Source organism: Megalobrama amblycephala, linkage group LG6 (assembly GCF_018812025.1).
Source record: "Megalobrama amblycephala isolate DHTTF-2021 linkage group LG6, ASM1881202v1, whole genome shotgun sequence".
Taxonomy (NCBI): domain Eukaryota; kingdom Metazoa; phylum Chordata; class Actinopteri; order Cypriniformes; family Xenocyprididae; genus Megalobrama; species Megalobrama amblycephala.
In genome coordinates this window covers 26558204-26578270 of record NC_063049.1, presented here as the reverse complement: position 1 = coordinate 26578270, position 20067 = coordinate 26558204, and the positions used below count along the sequence as shown (strand labels likewise).

The 20067-nt window shown below is 36.0% G+C and overlaps 1 protein-coding gene and 1 long non-coding RNA gene across 5 annotated transcripts in view; one reads left to right on the top strand and one right to left on the bottom strand.

The window, feature by feature from the left end:
• arhgap15 (Rho GTPase activating protein 15) overlaps positions 1 to 20067 on the top strand; it is a 97527-nt gene that overhangs the window by 41409 nt on the left and 36051 nt on the right. For 2 of the 4 annotated variants that reach the window (XM_048193608.1, XM_048193607.1), the window contains 3 exons: positions 18739 to 18881; positions 19557 to 19616; positions 19942 to 20003. In XM_048193608.1, the coding sequence (XP_048049565.1) occupies positions 18747 to 18881; positions 19557 to 19616; positions 19942 to 20003 (257 nt within the window). In that variant the 5' untranslated portion in view covers positions 18739 to 18746. Of the gene's footprint in view, positions 1 to 12909; positions 13066 to 18738; positions 18882 to 19556; positions 19617 to 19941; positions 20004 to 20067 lie in introns of those variants that run through there. The other 2 variants (XM_048193606.1, XM_048193609.1) reach the window with 2 other exon arrangements.
• LOC125270234 lies at positions 8074 to 12450 on the bottom strand. Its single transcript, XR_007185302.1, has 4 exons — positions 11519 to 12450; positions 9507 to 9591; positions 9052 to 9116; positions 8074 to 8972 (listed from the first exon to the last, which is right to left on the bottom strand). It is a non-coding gene; the product is annotated as an uncharacterized LOC125270234 (long non-coding RNA).

Sequence of the window (20067 nt, the reverse complement as noted above, 5' to 3'; positions counted from 1 at the left end):
GGAAATGTTATAGGACACATGAATGTCTCATATAGAGTTCATGCTTTAGTGTAGCAAACATTCATTTTACTTTGACCTGGGTTGTCAAATAATGTAATATGGTTTCAATTGAGATATTTAGATATACTGATGTGTCTGCGGTTCCCTGAGGGTTGCCTGATGGGTCTAAATGAACTGTGGGCTGTGTAGATGTTCTTTTATGTTGAACGGTTCGTCTCATTCCGGTCATTCCTGTGATTAGCAATGCTAGCCAGGAGCCGTGTCGCTACAATGCGTTTCTCACGCGCAGACAAGCAGCCCATTGCTCTGCGCCTCTATTCCTTCTCTCCTTTTCTTTCACACCCTCCTTCGCTTGGCAGGAGGGTCAGAAAAAGAAGATTCACACTTTCATTCTCTCATTCTTTTCCTTTCCTCCCCCTCGTTCCTGAGCATTTCTGCCGGTGGGACAACATTCCAGGGCTTTGTTTAGGGTCAGGACGGGCTCAGAGATGTTTAATGATGGGGTTAGCCATACAACATTTCTCCTTTCTTTTATGAGAGACGGGAGAGGGAATCTGAAGTGTGCAATCATGTGTTGTTGTAACTTAAGGACATAGTTTCTAAACTGGATTGGATTACACACACATTACTAGCACATATTGGCAGACTTTAACTGAGGTATCGGTGAAAAAGGCAAATATAGTCACACACACTCTGTTGCCGGAGGGATGCAGGTGTGAAAAGCAATAAAACACTGTAAGAAACAGGGAGGTCTGGGCAGTTTGAGGAATGTGCCGGGTTCAGAACATTGACAGCATTTTGTCAGAGTTCTCACCTTATTTGGACTAAATATGCAATTTTTAGACGCAAACAAAATTCACCAGAAACACTTAAATGTATAAGACGTTTCCAAATAACACTGGTTAAAGGTGCTAAAGAGGATGTTTTGTTTTATACATTTTTGCAATATTACTTGAAACTGTCTTTACTAACTGATAAAAGACTATTTATTAGGTGCACTGAAAGGAATAATATTAATATACATCATCTGTGCACGAGGTAGGGCCTTAAAAACATCAGCCAATCGTTTACGCGATCATCGCGTTAACAATTGGCCCTCTGGCTTGTCAATCACTGCCATGACGTTCCTTGTGCGAGACGCTCCAGTAACTTTCCACACTACAGGCGCCGCATGCAATGTTTTTGTCAGGAGACAGGAGTAACAACTGCAGATTATGAGTTACCTGCGGTGAGTCCGACATAATGAATCCACTAACACGACACAGCGAATGCCGGTGGTAAACACTCGTGTTCCAATACTCGTGCACGAGTTTTGGGAGACGTTCCCTCGAAATGAGCTGTGAAGGAGGGGGGTTGTTCTTACGCATGTGCTCATTTCAAAAACTCACTAACAGTCTTTGGTTTCTCAGTCAATGAAAAGATCCTCTTTAGCACCTTTAAGTCAACAAATCTGTTGACTTTCACATGATGCATGCGGATACCAGGAACATCACATTTCAGCATTTAAAGCCTCTAAAATGCTGCTTACTTGCATTGTAAGTGTGTGACAGTGTCACAAATGCTGTTGATAGAGCTTAACTTGTATTGAAACCGAATAGTCCTTTTAAAGGAATAGTTCACCTTAAAATGAGTCAGTGACATTTGGACAAGTTAACCATTCAACCAGCCCCTAGTGGCTCCTCTGAGGCTAAAGCTATACATCTTCCTGCTGCGCACCTTGACTGATTGTTTTGTAGGTTTTTACTATAGTACTTTTGGCTACTGAACTAAATATTTATTGTCATTGTCATTATCATTATTATTATTATTATTATTATTATTATTATTATCATATTTTAGTTACTTTATTATTATTATTATTTTAATATTATTTAATTTTTTTTTTTTTTTTTTATGCTTGTGTGGTCAGAGACAGTGTTGTTTGTCTGTTTTGTGTTTATTTTTGGAAAAACCCTTTGAAAGTTGATCAAAAGGGGCAGTAAATACATTTATAATGTTATAAAAGATTTCTATTTAAGAAAAAAATATATATTTTGATCTTTCTATTCATCAAAGATGTAAATTTCCATAAAAAATATTAAGCAGCACAACTATTTTCAACATTGATAATAGTAAGAAATGTTTTTGAGCACCAAAGCAGCATATTAGAATAATTTCTGAAGGATCATGTGACACTAAAGACTGGAGTAATGATTGATGAAAATTCAGCTAATTCACAGGAATAAGTTGCATAACAAAAAAAATAAATAAATATTCAAAACAGTAATATTGTAATAATATTTCTCAATATTACTGTTCTTACTGATCAAATAATTGCAGTCTTGCTGAGCATGGGAGACTTCTTTCAAAAACATTAAAAAAATCTTACCAAACCCAAACTTTTGAATGGTGGTGAACATTCAGTTAAACATCATCTTAGGTATTCCATCAGTTTGAGAGAATATTCATTTTGGGCTGAACTGTAGCAATTACCAGTACACATCTCACATAGTTATTATACAAAAAAAGTGACATTAACAACCAACAAAATCATTACTTCATGCCTGCATCTGCTCAGCTCCTGTTTTGTGCATTACAGCATTAGTTGGTTCTCATGGCTGACCTTCTTGAGTAAGGCTCAAATGCACGCACACCAGACTTGGCTTGACCTTAAAGTGAAGAGAGTCATTCTCTCCAGGTATTTAGATGCACAATAATGGATTACATACTTAAACACACACCTTTCATAGCTTTGCCATTTGTGATAAGGCAGAGAATGTCCTTTAATCTGCTAAAAGTCCATTGAGTGAGTGAGAAAATGCCTATGTTTTTTCTCTCTGCAGTAACTCAAAAGCACGCAGAGTTTCACACAATATCTAACTTCCTGTTGCTGTGGCATTAATGCAGGAGCCCAACGGTGCACCAGCAGGGCCCACAATAACAATCAGGCATGTGAGAGACAGCTCTTCTCAGTTCACATACCACCTGTGTGTGTGTGTGTCTCTAAAAGCTCTCCACCGAGTCATTATAGGCGCAAACGATTTCTGTGTTTGCCCACTGTACTCGTAACACATGATAGTGTATCAGCGACAAGTGCTTGAAATTCTCCCAGGTCGTTCATTGCAGATCTACAGCACTGTTTTCTTCGCTTGCTTCAAATGGTCAGATAATGATAAGGAATGGAGATGTGCTGAGACGAGAATGTGAGTGAGTAGATCAATGGACGGTTGCGACCCTCAAATATGGATGAGACGAGACTCAAAGAGAAATATTTAACATCATCAATAATCAATAAGCACAGAGTTAATGTTATCTGTATGAACGCTTCTTTGCTGACCTGATTTTGTCGACCGGACCGAACTTTGAGGGAAAAATATAGATTGTCTGTGCCTTTAAAGTATTGATTTTTAAGATCAAAGCTTTTACATTTAAAAGCGAGAGGTGTTTATCAGATGTTTAGGAGCATTTTTTATTAAACTATTTGATGTGTAAAGTGCAATGTCTGATAAATTAAATAGATATTGGCCATCACATATCTCTCATGTGATCTCAGTAACTTCTGCATTGTTTAAAAGCCCTAACACACTTTGTCCAGCTTGTACTCTATTTTTCACACACCTCCTTGCAGTAGGCTACAAAAAAACTGCCCATAAAATTGAATTTTTTACTATCACTGCTGAGACCTCTTGTACTGGCCCTAAATTATTGTTTAAGGCCGACTTAATAACTCAAATCTACTGGGGAGATTTTTAATGGTGTACTTTGCTGGTCAGCATGAGCTTTTCTCCGGTTCACGTTTGCTCATTGTGTTTTAGTGAGACACAAATCTACTGGACGACTGACCACTGCTCCATGTGGTTTATGGGATGCAGGTGGGATAATCAGGTTTAATGTCTCCAAAAACACACTCACGCACACCTGGTCAGGTGCTGCCCTACCCACACAGAAACCCTTTTGTAATAGCTGTCTATAGACCTAGTTGTAGTTGTTAAAGTTATAGACCCAGAGAGAGCAGTCATCATGTATAGGTATAAAACAGCTTCACGGTCTTTTCAACCACACAGTATCATTATTTCTGTGTTACAAATTCAAATGATCACAGAAGTACTGGGATCATTTTTTTAGTTTGGATATGAACAATGATATAGCCATCAAAATAGAGTTAATCAACTTGAGGCTTCAAATAAAATTGTATCAGTTACATTGTTACACTAGTAGTTGACAAGTAAAATATATTTGTCATTGAATCAATAATTCAAGAGATTCATACTAAAAACACTGATTCATCCAGTAATACAAGTGAAGTCATTAAATAATTAATTCAAACAGAGTTTTAATAATAATAAAAAGTATTCAAATGAAATATTTTAAATAGACTGTAGCAATTAACATTTTGTCAGAACCTGTAGTAGTAAATTACATTTTGTTTAGTTGTCTATTCAGCATCATGGGAGAATCGGGATCTCTATTTTATTGTAATTTTTTTTTTTAAAGGGGTGATATAAGCAGAATATTTCACTAAAACACACCTGTCACTGCAGGAACCACATTCTGCATTCAAGGCAGCCCTGAGGTCAGAGATGTGGCCTGGCAGGTGTTGTATAAGCTCTGATGCATAGCATGCTGGTACTTATATGCAGGCACCTCGAGACCCGAGTAGAAAGAGTTATTTCTGAATCCCACAACCCCATCTTCACTGTATTGAAGATACAGGACTGTCACTATCAATTCAAAATGGCATAGTACAATATATATATATATATATATATATATATATATATATATATATATATATATATATGTGGGTCTTTGGACAACTACAGTTTCCCAGCCTTTCTTTTCCATACAATGTTTCCTGGATGTGTCGGGAAAGTGGGGTTGTTTCCGGGCCACTCAGAGGGGTGTCTGCATGAAACTTTTCCTTCTTTGCCTTTCCCATGTCCCTTTACTCACATACCAGTTCTCTTCTCTCATCTGTTACATGAAAAACCAACCCGATCTCACGGCAATTCGTACGTATTTTACGAGGTGGCTAATTTGTACGAATTCATACAACCTCACTCGTACGAATTAAGTTTTTTGCTAAGCTGTACATATTTTACAAGTTGACAAATTCATATGAATTCATACGAATGACCTACCCCAAATCCTGCCCCTAAACCTACCCGTCACTTGGGTTTAGACAAATCGTACGAATTCATACGAATTAGCCACCTCGTAAAATACGTACAAATTGGTCATGAGATAGCGTTGGAAAAACTGCATCACGTTTTTTGACAGAACATAAAACTAATCTCTGTTTTAGGTTGATCCCCATTTTTTTTAATCACTTATTTTGTTTATTTTTTAAAAGTTATTTAATTTTATTTTAGTTAAAGCTAGGATAGGCAATGTTCAAAAGCATTTAGCATTTTGATATACTGCTTGAAACACTCTTTACATCCTGATAGCAATCAGTAATTGAAGTGGTCTAAATATATTTACAGTATATATAAATATATTTACAGTATATATATATATATATTTCTGTGGAAGTCTCGGCACCAAAAAATGTTTGTGCAGTCATTGCATTTAGTCCATTGCATTTGTGCCATCTCCCGAAATGAGTTTTTTCAGGGTGGGATGTCTGATGTTATGCGCTTGAGACATCAGGTAATTTAACGGCGTCTCTTGTGACGCTTCGCAGACTGTGCGTTCATGTGTTTTTGAGGAGGTGTGGAGAGTGCTCTGAAGGCTAGCTAGCTTGCTATTGCTAGCCTCTCTGAAATTGCCTATCCTAGCTTTAATGATAAAATGTTCACCCTTCTGGAAACTGTATCAGGGTGTTTACATATCTTTATCTTGAAATCACGTTGACCTTGTGCCTCATTCATTAAACACAAGCAGAATTTATTCCTGTGTAAACTGTTTGTAAAACCATTCTTACGTAAAATATCACATTCAATTAATTTACAAAGAACTTCTGCTCATGTTTCATAGATGAGGCCCAATGAGTCTAAACGTGGCTCTCGGTTTGAAGAAAAATATGTTTCAGTTAGTTTGTGTAAGGCCTAACTTTCACCAGCTTGACCTTAATTAATTAGACAGACATATTCCCTGGCTTGGCTTTTTAACAAATAATAGATAAGTGTATGCAATTTAATAAAAAAAACATAATAAAACCCTTACAAAAAGTATGGGGCACCATTGTATCAGATGGTGTTTTTTGTCCAAACAGTGTTATTTTTAAAAATAATTTATTTTTGTTATTTTTGTCTGTAGTCTTTGTTTTAAAAGTGCAGTAGGAGATCTGGGAAATGCTAATGTTAGCCTGTTAGCATTGAAAGCATACGCTCCCACCCTCTCTGCAAATTGCTGTCCAAAGCCACGCCACGCCTCATTCGGACCAAATATAATAAATGGATGAACATTTTATGGTCCTACGCCATCCACATACGATATACAGTGGGTACGGAAAGTATTCATACCCCCTTAAATTTTTCACTCTTTGTTATATTGCAGCCATTTGCTAAAATCATTTGTTCATTTTTTTTCCTCATTAATGTACACACAGCACCCCATATTGACAGAAAAACACAGAATTGTTGACATTTTTGCAGATTTATTAAAAAAGAAAAACTGAAATATCACATGGTCCTAAGGATTCAGACCCTTTGCTCAGTATTTAGTAGAAGCACCCTTTTGATCTAATACAGCCATGAGTTTTTTTGGCAAAGATGCAACAAGTTTTTCACACCTGGATTTGGGGATCCTCTGCCATTCCTCCTTGCAGATCCTCTCCAGTTCTGTCAGGTTGGATGGTAAACGTTGGTGGACAGCCATTTTTAGGTCTCTCCAGAGATGCTCAATTGGGTTTAAGTCAGGGCTCTGGCTGGGCCATTCAAGAACAGTCACAGAGTTGTTGTGAAGCCACTCCTTCATTATTTTAGCTGTGTGCTTAGGGTCATTGTCTTGTTGGAAGGTAAACCTTCGGCCCAGTCTGAGGTCCTGAGCACTCTGGAGAAGGTTTTCATCCAGGATATCCATGTACTTGGCCGCATTCATCTTTCCCTCAATTGCAACCGGTCGTCCTGTCCCTGCAGCTGAAAAACACCCCCACAGCATGATGCAGCCACCACCATGCTTCACTGTTGGGACTGTATTGGACAGGTGATGAGCAGTGCCTGGTTTTCTCCACACATACCGCTTAGAATTAAGGCCAAAAAGTTCTATCTTGGTCTCATCAGACCAAGGAGAATCTTATTTCTCACCATCTTGGAGTCCTTCAGGCGGGCTTTCATGTGTCTTGCACTTAGGAGAGGCTTCCGTCGGGCCACTCTGCCATAAAGCCCCGACTGGTGAAGGGCTGCAGTGATGGTTGACTTTCTACAACTTTCTCCCATCTCCCGACTGCATCTCTGGAGCTCAGCCACAGTGATCTTTGGGTTCTTCTTTACCTCTCTCACCAAGGCTCTTCTCCCCTGATAGCTCAGTTTGGCCGGACGGCCAGCTCTAGGAAGGGTTCTGGTCGTCCCAAACATCTTCCATTTAAGGATTATGGAGGCCACTGTGCTCTTAGGAACCTTAAGTTCAGCAGAACTTTTTTTTGTAACCTTGGCCAGATCTGTGCCTTGCCACAATTCTGTCTCTGAGCTCTTCAGGCAGTTCCTTTGACCTCATGATTCTCATATGCTCTGACATGCACTGTGAGCTGTAAGGTCTTATATAGACAGGTGTGTGGCTTTCCTAATCAAGTCCAATCAGTATAATCAAACACAGCTGGACTCAAATGAAGGTGTAGAACCATCTCAAGGATGATCAGAAGAAATGGACAGCACCTTAGTTAAATATATGAGTGTCACAGCAAAGGGTCTGAATACTTAGGACCATGTGATATTTCATTTTTTCTTTTTTAATAAATCTGCAAAAATGTCAACAATTCTGTGTTTTTCTGTCAATACGGGGTGTTGTGTGTACATTAATGAGGAAAAAAAATGAACTTAAATGATTTTAGCAAATGGCTGCAATATAACAAACAGTGAAAATTTTAAGGGGGTCTGAATACTTTCCGTACACACTGTATATTTATAAAAAAATTTGGACCGCATAATATTACTATCAGGATATGACTTTCAACCAGTATAACAAAAACGTTTCTGTAGAGAATCACCTATTCCACCTTTAAGCTGAATAAATGTCTAAGTTTTTTGCATTTTATATGCATTATTTTTAGTCCATTTAACAGATTAAAATGACAATTTTAGTCAAGTAAAATCCTTTTTTTGTAAATAATTTATAATTTATTAGAAAATTGTTCGAAAAATTTACAAAAATTTGAAACTGTTAAAATTTTTGCATAGTAATGCAGGCAACTATGCAGTCCACACTTTAACTCAATGTTTTTTGGTCATATGATAGCTGAATAAAGCCCTTTTAAGTAGATAATAATATCATTCTACCTCCTGTCCTGTCTGTTGGACAATGATTAGAGAACGGCTTTGTGTGCTCACTCATAATGAAAGAAAAAAAAAAGGATCTAAAGGGGAGAGAGAGAGTCCTAAGAACATGAGGTCAGAGGCCAAAGCTGTCGGGGGGGTCAGAGGCAGAAGTTTGTTTCTGTGACAAGATGAACTGCATTGAGGAGATTTGACCTTCTGCGACCTTGCTGTCACACTGGACTTCTACTAGAGAGGGCGCTGACTTTAATGGACTCCAACCTGCGCACATATATTTGTGTGTGTGTATCACACTTTATCCTTTCATGTTAAAGCGAAGAGAGAGACTCAACAGAGTGACCCGAGAGAGTAAAAGTGAATCTGACAAGGCAGGATATTAAAAAAAAAACACATTTATGATCTCTGACATATACATATACAATTCACACATGTATACACATGAAAGCACACACACACAAAAAAAATATAAATCCATTTTGCCCATCTGTCTGTTTGTGGAAATCGGTAGAGAGTAGTAGGGTCGTGTGTCAACAGTGCTGTTCTGGACTTTGCTGCCCTCTAGTGGAAAACCAGAAACACACTGTCAGTCTAATGATGTTTTCACACCATGAATATTTTTGTAATCTGGTCTATTCACCTTATTTTTCAACGCGGAAATAAGGTGTTTTCTGTGAATGTGTGAGACTTCCAATTTATTGGCCACTATAGGGAAATACCAAGAAGAATATCAAAGCTGTTTGCGCTATAAACTAGCATGTTTATAATTAAGACACTACATTAAAATAATATGGTAAAGAATACCGATTTGCAATATCAAACAGCATAACGAGCTGTTTTGTACAGTTAAAAATAACTGGAAGCGAATGACACTGGAAGCCATTAAATTTACAAATGGCCACGCCCGATCTTACTTAAAAATAAGGTGGATGGTTCTCATTTTTACACATAGATTTTTGATTACGTTGCATTTCTTTGTTTTTTTGGAGCAGAACATTATTAAAAATATATTTATGCATATTTATATTAGCTTGTATGCTAATGGGAGTCATTAAATGTGTGTGTGTGTTTTGTGAACAGTTTCTCACACCATACCTCATAGTTGTGTTTGTACTCACTGAGGGCTCCACTTCCTGCTATTGAAACAACAGCTCTCTTCATTTCTGCGGCCTTATAAGCCCTAAAACACACACCACTGATGATTCAACCAAACCCTCGCGCAAATCTCTCGATATTCGTAGATTTAATGCTTTGGCATGATCGATAAAGAAAATATTAATGACCACTTCAAATGTCAAACTCATTTAAATAACTTTGTATGTGAATATATTTTAAAATGGAATATATTCCTTTGATGGCAAAGCTCATTTTTTCAGAAGACATTACTTCAGTCTTCAGTGTCACATGATCCTTCAGAAATCATTCTTAGATGCTGATTTGGTGCTCAAGAAACATTTATTATTATTATCAACACTGAAAATTTGATAGTTGTGCAATATATTTTGATGAATAGAAAGTGCAAAAGAACAGAGTTTATGAGAAATAGAACTTTTTTTGTACTTTTTTTGCTTTGCTGTCACTTTTGATTAATGCATCATTGCTGAATAAAAGTATTGATATTGTACAAAATAAGATATGTCTGTACAAATAATATACGACTTGGCTCATATTAAAAGGAACAGCTTCATTTTTTTCAAACACGGTTTTAGTTTAGGATTTGGCTAAACGGTTAGGCTTTATGCTTAGGTTTAGGTTTGTACAATTACCCTATATTCATTGACATGATTTTACCGTCTTGCACAAATTATTATTACTTGAGCCCTTTATTTTCCAACCCATCCCACTCTTTCTCTACCCCTTCCTCCACTCAATCTCTTTCTCTTTGTCTGATCAAAGAGCCCCAGTTCTGTCAATGTGAGGTGCTGTTTGGGATTAACACACCTCTGGTTCAAGGTTTAATCTAGACTCAGACATGGGAACTGAGTTTGCTGGCCGTATGTCCCAGCGGAGACAAGGGAAGAGGTCGGACCACACCACCAGGCCTCGGCCTTAGACCTAAACACCTCTGAAGATATTCATGATGAAAGGTGTTCTCTGAAGCCTCTCTCTTTTTATTTGCTCACAGCTCAGAAGTTTCTTGTTTATCGACAGGCTTAAAGATTCTGTTCACCTGTCCTCACCGTTAAAGAGAAAGAAAAGAAACATTGGTCCCTCTTCTCTTTCTCGATCTTATTTAGCCTTCCGCTCTCTCTAAGATGAAGTGACAGAGCAAACATACATCACACAGCAGTGGAGTTTGAGTGTGACCGGGCCGGCTATTCACCCTGCGTGTTTCATAAACACTGGATTAACCCCACTCACACACAGCACCTCGCTCACAGGGTGACGCCCCTGCGGCCGTAATACAATCTGACATTGTTTGTGAACTCCAGCACATTCCTGACTCTAATTCTCTTTCTGTCTAACTGTCCCCACCTCCTGCACACTGAAACATTAGCTCATGTCCACGCTTTCATTCTTTGAAGAGGGTAAGTTTGCCAAAATGATTAATACAGGTCTTGATAGCGATTTAGGTAGATTTAGATAAATGGAACAAAAGGATGGAATGAAATTAAAAAGTGAATATATAGGGCAAGCATCACTTATACTTCCGTACACCATACAAAAAAAATAAAATACAAATAAATAAATAAATAAAGCCAGGATATCATTGAGACCTGGCTGTAGGCTCAGTTAGCAACTTTTTCCCCCCTCTCTAAAGCAGAGACTTTAAGCCTTTTTTTCAATGTATGCTTCATTTGTGCTGTTTCTGTTCAATACTACTTCACTGCACTACGTTTACAGTACATAGTATCATATAACCTCACCTGCTTAGGCTGTTTTAAACTCTACAAACGACCTACCTTACTGCAGTAAGTAATCGAATTTCCTTGATAATTTAAGATAATGGCTACTTCATAATTAGCAACATCATGTAGCCTAACTTTCAGAACTCTAAAATATACATTCTTCCCCAGTCCAATTCCTGGCGCACTGTTAAGTGATTACTGTAGATTGATTTTTAATAATAGTAAAATAATAAGACTAACGAACTAACAGAAACTTACATATTATAGGCTTTGGTTTTTAGTGCTACGCATGAGATCCTCATTCTGTGAGAGTGTTTGTCCATCTAGTGGCTGAATTAAAGTACTGCATGTGGATGTTGTGGACAGAAAGCTCTAGTTATAACTTGCTTTAATCCATTTATTGGTTGTATATGGGTGCAGAAATACAGAGAAATGATGACGTATTGTTAAAAAGGTCGAAGTTGGTTATATTGAAATGTAATTTTACATTATAAAATGTTTCGATGTTTTCTCTCTAAAGTTAGGGTCTCCATCTAGTGGCGTAAGTGTGCTCTGCATTCAGTGTGCATTTAAACTCCTCAGCTCGTTATTGTAGTTTGATTGTAACACTTTAGAAATAATTACAGCTTCATAAAAGAACCAGATTATATGTTAAAATATACAAAATTTTGCCATTAGTAAATACATAATTAAATAATGGATTATTACCTTTTAAGTTTGATTTAGGTGCTTATATTAATACTACACTGCATCTCTAGAGAAACAGAGAAGAAACTGTACTGACCATTTAACATTAATGCTACAAACATTTCTAGAAACTTCTAGAAATATCTAGAATCCTTCTTATTAATAATAATAATAAGAAGAAGAAAAATAAATTTTATTATTACTATTATTAAGAGACCCACATCTCCAAGATATTCTGGTCCCTAGATTTGATTCGATTTTTTAGATTCGATTTTTTATTTTTTTTTTAATTATTATTATTTTATTTTACTGCAAAATCACAAAGACTGAGAATGGGTTAGGGGCTTCAGACCACATGCCATTATACTGTTTCCTGTTTGAACTGAGCCAAATAGGGTTATTGTTCACCAAAGATATATTTAAATGTATACCCTCAGACAGTTGAAATGGAAAGCCATCTTGTTAGACTTCATAAAAGAGAAAAGAATGAAAGAAAATAAACAACAAAAAAAAAAAAGAATAAAATAAAAATCATTCATATATATATATATATATATATATATATATATATATATATATATATATATATATATATATATATATATATATATAAAATTTAGTTTTAAAGAGAACCAAAAATAATGTGGGCAGATGTCACAGTAATACAAATACAAAAAAAAAAAAAAAAAATCCTTAAAATATTATGTAAATTATATGGAAAATCACTACCTTCAACATTTATACAGACCCATAAACCAAAGTGATTTGACCCTAAAACCAGTTCTAATTTATCCAGTCTTCTCCAAAATAAGAGTCAGTCTGATCATCATATCTATCTCTATTGGAGACATTTCTGACTGAAATGGTGCTGATCTCCTTTCGTCTTTTCTTGTGAGCTCAGCGGCCATCTTGTCTGAAACTCTTGTCACAGGCCTCAGGAAGTGAAGAGTGTGTGATAGCAGAAGCCCCATGTATGCACTAATGCTTGCACATCTTGAGAGACGTAGAGTTTGAGTGTCCCATGTGACTTGTACACTTCCTCCAAACGACACTTTCTCTCTCTGTCTTTGCTGAAACAGGTTTTGAGCAGTATTTTTTGGAACCCGACTGAGAACCAGGTACGAGTGTCCACTTTATACATTTTTAGGACGGCAGCACTGGGTAATGACAAAATATATGAGAAAATGAACAGAGATGATGCGACTAAATAAATATTTTGTGGTTACTGAATATTTACTGATGGTTGCTTACATTCTAAGCTAGATGCAAACCTGTTTCTATAAGCTAGATCTTGATCCTGATTTAATATCTCTCTTCTGCATATTGAGTAAATGATGCTTAAAGAAAAGTAGGTCCGTATAGGGACAGTTATGTGTGTGTGTGTGTGTGTGTGTGTGTGTGTGTGTGTGTATATATATATATATATATATATATATATATATATATATATATATATATTTATATATATATGGCATTGTACAATATAATAGTATTATTGATATTATTTATATAGTTTGACAATTTGTCAGATCAGCTAAAGAAGTTTTGTTTCTTGAACTGAAATGTTTTGATGCCTTGATTATATGTGAACTAAATCTTTGCATGCAAAATTCCCCAAAATTGTGCCAAATGTCAAAACTGATAAGTTGCTTGTTAAAAATATAAATATATATATATTTTTCAAATTGTAACTTTTATTGACAATTCAATACCCTTAAACAGGAGACTGCAGACTGTTGCCCACTCTTAAACCACTGTAAAAAAGGCAACTTGTCACGCACGACTGAAAGTGGCAGTTTCCGCTATGCTTTTTTTTTTTTGTTGAAGATTTATTTATTTCCTGTCATGCTACAGTGTGTTATCATAGCAGCAGCAGATTTCATGGTTTATCAGGCAGAGAAACATTTTAAATAAATACACATATAGAAAGAGTCTTTGACATGTTTACAAATTATAGTCCAATTGAATTCACAAAAATGAAAGTAGATTAGTGGTTGATAGAATTATCACTATCCAAAACCTGTTAAGAACCGACAAAAATGGCTGTTAGTGTGAAGTGCACTGTAGAGTTTTGCAAGAGCTGGTTGTTAATTTTGTCGTAATCCATTTAAAGACAAATTAAGGGAAATTATTAAAATTATTAAAACTTTTTATTCTTGTTTAAGTGTATATATAAATATATGTGCATCTATCTTAAAATGTAGTTGAGAAGCTTAGATTCTGTTAAAAAAAAGGCATGACAGATCAGTTCCTCCACTCTCTGGCCGATGGTGCAATCACTCTGTTGAAACATTCAAGAAACATATTATATAAAAAGCTGCTAACAGACAGCAAAAGAAATAATGACACAATAGTGAAATATGCTGAAGAAAACATCCAAATGTAGTTTCTATATGTAGGCCTTAAACATTTTATATTTTATAAACATTTTATAAAAGCTCAAACTTCAAGTTGTTATTGTAGCTTAGAAGATAAAATCAATTCAAGAAGTGAATTCAGCCCATAACTTGAAAAGTCCTGTAACATTTTAAATATATTGATAAATTATAATGATTTTGTCAAAGTGACAATGAAATTGATTGCAATTCTAGTTTGATGCATTCCTTTTTGTAAGCAAAATGCATTTAAAATATTAAAGCTGCAAGCAGCGGTGAAAAGGCCCCCGCAGCCAGGGCCACCGCCACCTGGTGGCTTTAGGAAAACAGTGAACAGTGGGTGACATGCATGTAAGCAAGTAAATGCAGGAGAAATATAACAAAGTCATTTCAAAGTGCCACACAGGTGGCGCTTTGACTATAACTGAATATTGCCATGTAGATGTCTTCAGTCCAGGACTATTATCAAACGTGAAGTTTGGAACAGATCGGACATTGCATGCCTGAGTTACAACAACTTCCTGTTTCGTGGCGTTAATCGCATGCATTAGCACTTAGCCATGTGTTGCATGATTTAACATGTTTCTAGCATGTTTGGTACTTCATGGCATATTAAAATGAGTTTCTGGGAGTGAATTACAGTGCAAAGAATGCCATTTCCTGTAGCCAGCAGGTGGCGCTATGACTAACTGGATATTGGCATATAGATGTCTTTAGGCCAGGACTCTTATCACACATGTGAAGTTTGGTGAAGATCGGACACTGTATGCCTGACTAACAAAAGCTTCCCGTTTCATGGCGAAATATCAAACTTTGTCTGGCTGCCACAGACACGCCCGTCAACGAAAACTCAAGTTCTTCGCAATGTAACATCACTATGGCCTTAAGATTAGACAGACCAAATATGATGTTGATCTGGTTAAATCTCTATGAGGAGTTAATCACAGTGTAAAACATGCCATTTCCTGTTGCCCACAGGTGGCGCTATGACTGTAACTGAATATTGCCATGTAGATGTCTTCAGGTCAGGACTCTAATAAAACATGTGAAGTTTGGGGCAGATCAGACATTGTAGGCAGAATTACAACAACTTCCTGTTTCATGACAAAACATCGAACTTTGTCAGGCAGCCACGGACACGCCCTTTAGTGAAAACTCTAGATCTTCGCAACGTCACAAAGGCCTTTAAATTAGACTGACCAAATATGATGTTGATCTGATTAAAGCTCTAGGAGGAGTTTGTTATAGTACAACATCTGGAAATGGCAAAAACTGCAAAAAATTTGCAGAGAAAATTCAAAATATCTCACTTCCTGTTGGGTTTACAGATTTTGCACTCAGGGACTTTTTTTGTAGGTATTGGGCTGTTACATGTGTCTACCTAATTTCATACCTGTATGTGAAACGTAGCGTGAAAGGTGCTTAATTGAAATTTTGTAGGTAATAATTCTAAAACCCATATCAGACGTAAATTTTCACCACTTCTGACGCGTGTGCAAAGTTTCATTAGTTTTCGAGCATGTTTAGGCCCTCAAAAAATGCGATTCATTTCGGAGAAGAAGAATAATTGACCAAGCAATTACAATAGGGTCCTCGCACCACCGGTGCTTGGGTCCTAAATTATTTTACTGTGACGTGCTACTACAAAGCCAACTAATGATAGATAAGACTGGTGCAAGTTGTCACATGGGGAAGTCAGGCCTACACTCTACACAAGGTTCTATATAAGGAAAAATGACTTAAATGCTTGCATACTACTTTGGTGTTTAACGGATTATTTACAACTGAACTAAGCTGGATGATGATTTTACTATTTCCTCCAGAGCTGCTGTATAGATAAATGAACTAAATAAATAACTAACTAATTATTTTTACAACAAAAATGAGTCAATACTGAACTTACTGCACTTAAGCTGGACAATGACACCATTTTCTTCTAGAACTGCTGTACAGCCAACACAAACTTTGTTACATTATTTTCTTGCTATTACTGTAAAGCTGCTTTGAAACAATCTGCATTGTAAAAAGTGTTATATATAAATGGTGTCTTGACTTGACATGTACATTTTTTTCTACGTTTTAAGTATGTTTACGAGTTAAAAGTGAATTCAAACCAAATAAATTATTTAAAACTAAATCAATAAATAATTCTATGATAGGATCCATCCTAATAGGTTCTATATGATGCGCCTGAAGATGGCATCACCCTTTAAGGTTCTATATAGAACCTATTCTTCTAAAGGCCCACTCACAGCATCCATACCAGTGGATGATTTCATTCGGTTTATTCAAGGCTACGTCTACATTAATCCAGATACATTAGAAAATGCTGTTTTTGTTTCAAAATGCTCCCTGTCCACACTAACATTTTCAAGTGTTTTCCAAATGTTGCTCATCTACAATCTACATCGAATACCTCCGTTTTCACAGTCCGCACTACAATGCAATCAAATTTATCCACTTGGAAGAGCATTTTCAAAAAGCTCCGTCTGTGATGACAAAAACACTGTCTCAGTGTGGACGGAAGGTCAAAATGGAGAGAAAAACATGCGTTTTCAAAATGAAGACATATTAGTTTGGACAAGGCTGCAGTTTTGTCGTCTGTCGCTTTAGGGGCTGTTTACACGACACAGTTTTTAACTAAAAACGGAGGTGTTTTGGGGGCCTGAAAACACAAGCTTTTGAAAATTAGTTTCAGAATGCAAGTTTTCAAAATGATACTGTTATTGTCTCCGTGTAAAGTACAAAAATGCGGATTTGTGAAAATGGTGACATCATGCACATGTGTATTATGTGTTCTGTCTATGGATGCATAGTTTTTCTTTACAAAATGACATTGCCAACTACTGGCCGGGCATGCATAATACAGCATTTTAATCATTTTTGCAGATCAACATTGTCGTCTGTATGCGAAAAACGGAAAGGAAAAAAAGTACCATTAAATGCTCGAGCTCCTTAAAGCAGGATGGATTCTGATTGGCTGTGACAGTTGGGTTATGGAAGTAAAAACTCCATTCATTTTCTCCATAAGGAAATTGATTTTGAACAATCCATGGTATTTGCTTCTGCTGAAGCCATCATCTTATTTTTAAAATAATCGTGTTTAACAATTCCTGGTAAAAAAAAAACTGCATTACCCATGATGCTGGACAGAAAATTATACCAATTATAGCTCCGTCCACTCCCATGAAGCACTGCGAATGGCGTTATCGAGTCGATCTCCCTACGCTCTCAAAATACTGAAATGTTTGTTATATATATGCATATCTTGCAATAAACTTAAAATATATTGTTTTTATACATATAATCAACATTTGTAAATGAGTAATTTTATATTTCTCCTTTATTTTTAATTTGGTTCTGTTCACAATGCTTCATGGGATTGTAATTATTTCCCTCACTAAAACGGTTAAGTGCACAGTCTTGTACCTTTGTCTTTTTGTGCGATTTTCAATTTTCACTTTTTTTTTTTTTTTTGCTTCAAATAAAATTTTGTAGTGTTGTGATTCACCTCGTATCTGTTTGGCTTGGTTCATGGTTTATAATTCTTTAACAAAGACTATTTTATAATCCCTATGGGAAAAAATACATGTAAAAACAAACAAACAAAAAAAACAAAAAAACTTCCACAACCAGCACTGCTGAAAAAGGGGTTTTTAATGCGGCCTCCAAATGTGTCCTTCGTTTCCCGTGAAATGAAGGATACAACAGATGGATGCTTCGGACCCTTGCCTACCCCAGAATTCATTGCGCACTGGTGACGACAGAATTTTTTTGAGAGAAATTGCCGAATTACACTTAAAAGTATTGGGTTTCAACATACTCAAATATCTAATGATAGAAATATAAAAACAAACAAAAAAAAACCTTTAAATCAGTTCCAATGTTCACTTATATCTTACTAAGATGTGAATATATAGTTCAGAGATAGAGATTATGCTGCGCACACAGACTGTGTGCTGTGTTCTCAGAACAAGAATATTTTTCATAAAATGTTGTCACTTTTTTATGCTATTTATAAATTGAAATTTCGGTAACACTTTACAGTAAGGTTTCATTAGTTAGTTAGTTAATATATCTTTGTTAATGTTAATTACAACATTTACTAATACATTATTCAAATCTTGTTAACATTAGTTAATGTACGGTGAACTAACAAACAATGAATAACTGTATTTTCATTAACTAATGTTAACGAAGATTAGTAAATACAGTAACAAATGTATTGCTGATGGTTAGTTCATGTTAGTTAATACATTATGTTTAACTAATGAACCTCATTGTAAAGTGTTACCGAAATTTCTGTTGGCCAAAACAATGCTTTTATCATTTTTGTGTCTGACTGATGCATTGTTCATATTTTCAGCCAATCAAAAATGATAAATAACAGATTTTATGTTATTGCTATTTTTTCAGTGTCAGCGATGCAGAAGCAGCCAGCAATGGTGCTTCCTGGAGCCGTTCAGATGAGGATCAAGAGCTCTCAAAGCAACACTGGCGAGAGACTCAGCCAGACAAAGTCTATGGTCTTACCAGAGCCTGACACACTACAGAAACCTGTGAGCATGAGCGCAATCACACGGTCCAAGACCAATTCAATGATTTTATGCCTCTCTGTCCATCCATGTTGCATGAGTGTGTGTAAATACATGCAACATGTTATTTGCAGCATTTCCTGTTGCATTGGCTGTTTTTAGAAACACAGACACAGAACAGCAGAGGGCAGGCCAGCACTGCTGCACAGGGCCGGCTGCTTTTACTGCTGGGAAAATTGAGCCATGTTCATCAACCTAAAACTAACACAAAACATAAAATAAGCTGCATCTGCTTTCTTGTTTCTGTAATAATAATTTTGTGTGGTAGCATGTACATTTTTGTGATAGACAAATCTTACATTAAATTGTAGTTTTATTCAGAATTATGATCGAAGATGAAATTAAGTTACATATGAGATGTTATGTAGAAATATGTAACACGCATGTAAAAAACTAATAGTGCAGTCACATTACAAAGCAAACCTTTCGCTGTAGGAGAAATAAAATGACCTGATAGGATATAATCTGTAGTTTGATAGAACATTTAAAGAAAGATGCATGTATATGTCTCCAAAAAAAAAAATTATTAATTTTAAAATAAATTACAACATTTTTTATCATGATCCATAATCTCATTCAGGCAAATGAATATTATTTGGGTGAGAGATATTCACTTAGCAACGCATGCTCTTTGTTTAGATCAACCGTCACCGGAGGAACCAGTCTCAGCATAACATTGATGGTTCTATTGGGCCGCAGGTATGATCTATCGTACCTCATCCATTATCACCATCGCATAAAATTGGGTTTTTGGATGTGAGAGCCAGAAGAGCCAGCAGTGAATGATTTACACTCACAAAAGTTAATCATATAATGATTATTTTGAAGAATGGAAATCTGAGCTGTATAAACAGAGTTTAGTGTTTCATTACACAAGAAATGGGATGGTTTCAAAATTAACCAATAAAATAAATTAAAATGCAGCAGCCAACCAGAGTGTTTTTAAGCTTCTGTAATTTTTTATTTTTTATTTTTTTTTTATTTTGGAAGACTAAATATTTTTTGTGTTTCTGTTCTGTTACAGACTGTATTAAAAGGAGAATATTTGAACAAAGCCAAAATTGCTGAAGGAGGAAAGAAATTACGGTTTGTCTGTCTATCTATCTATCTATCTATCTATCTATCTATCTATCTATCTATCTATCTATCT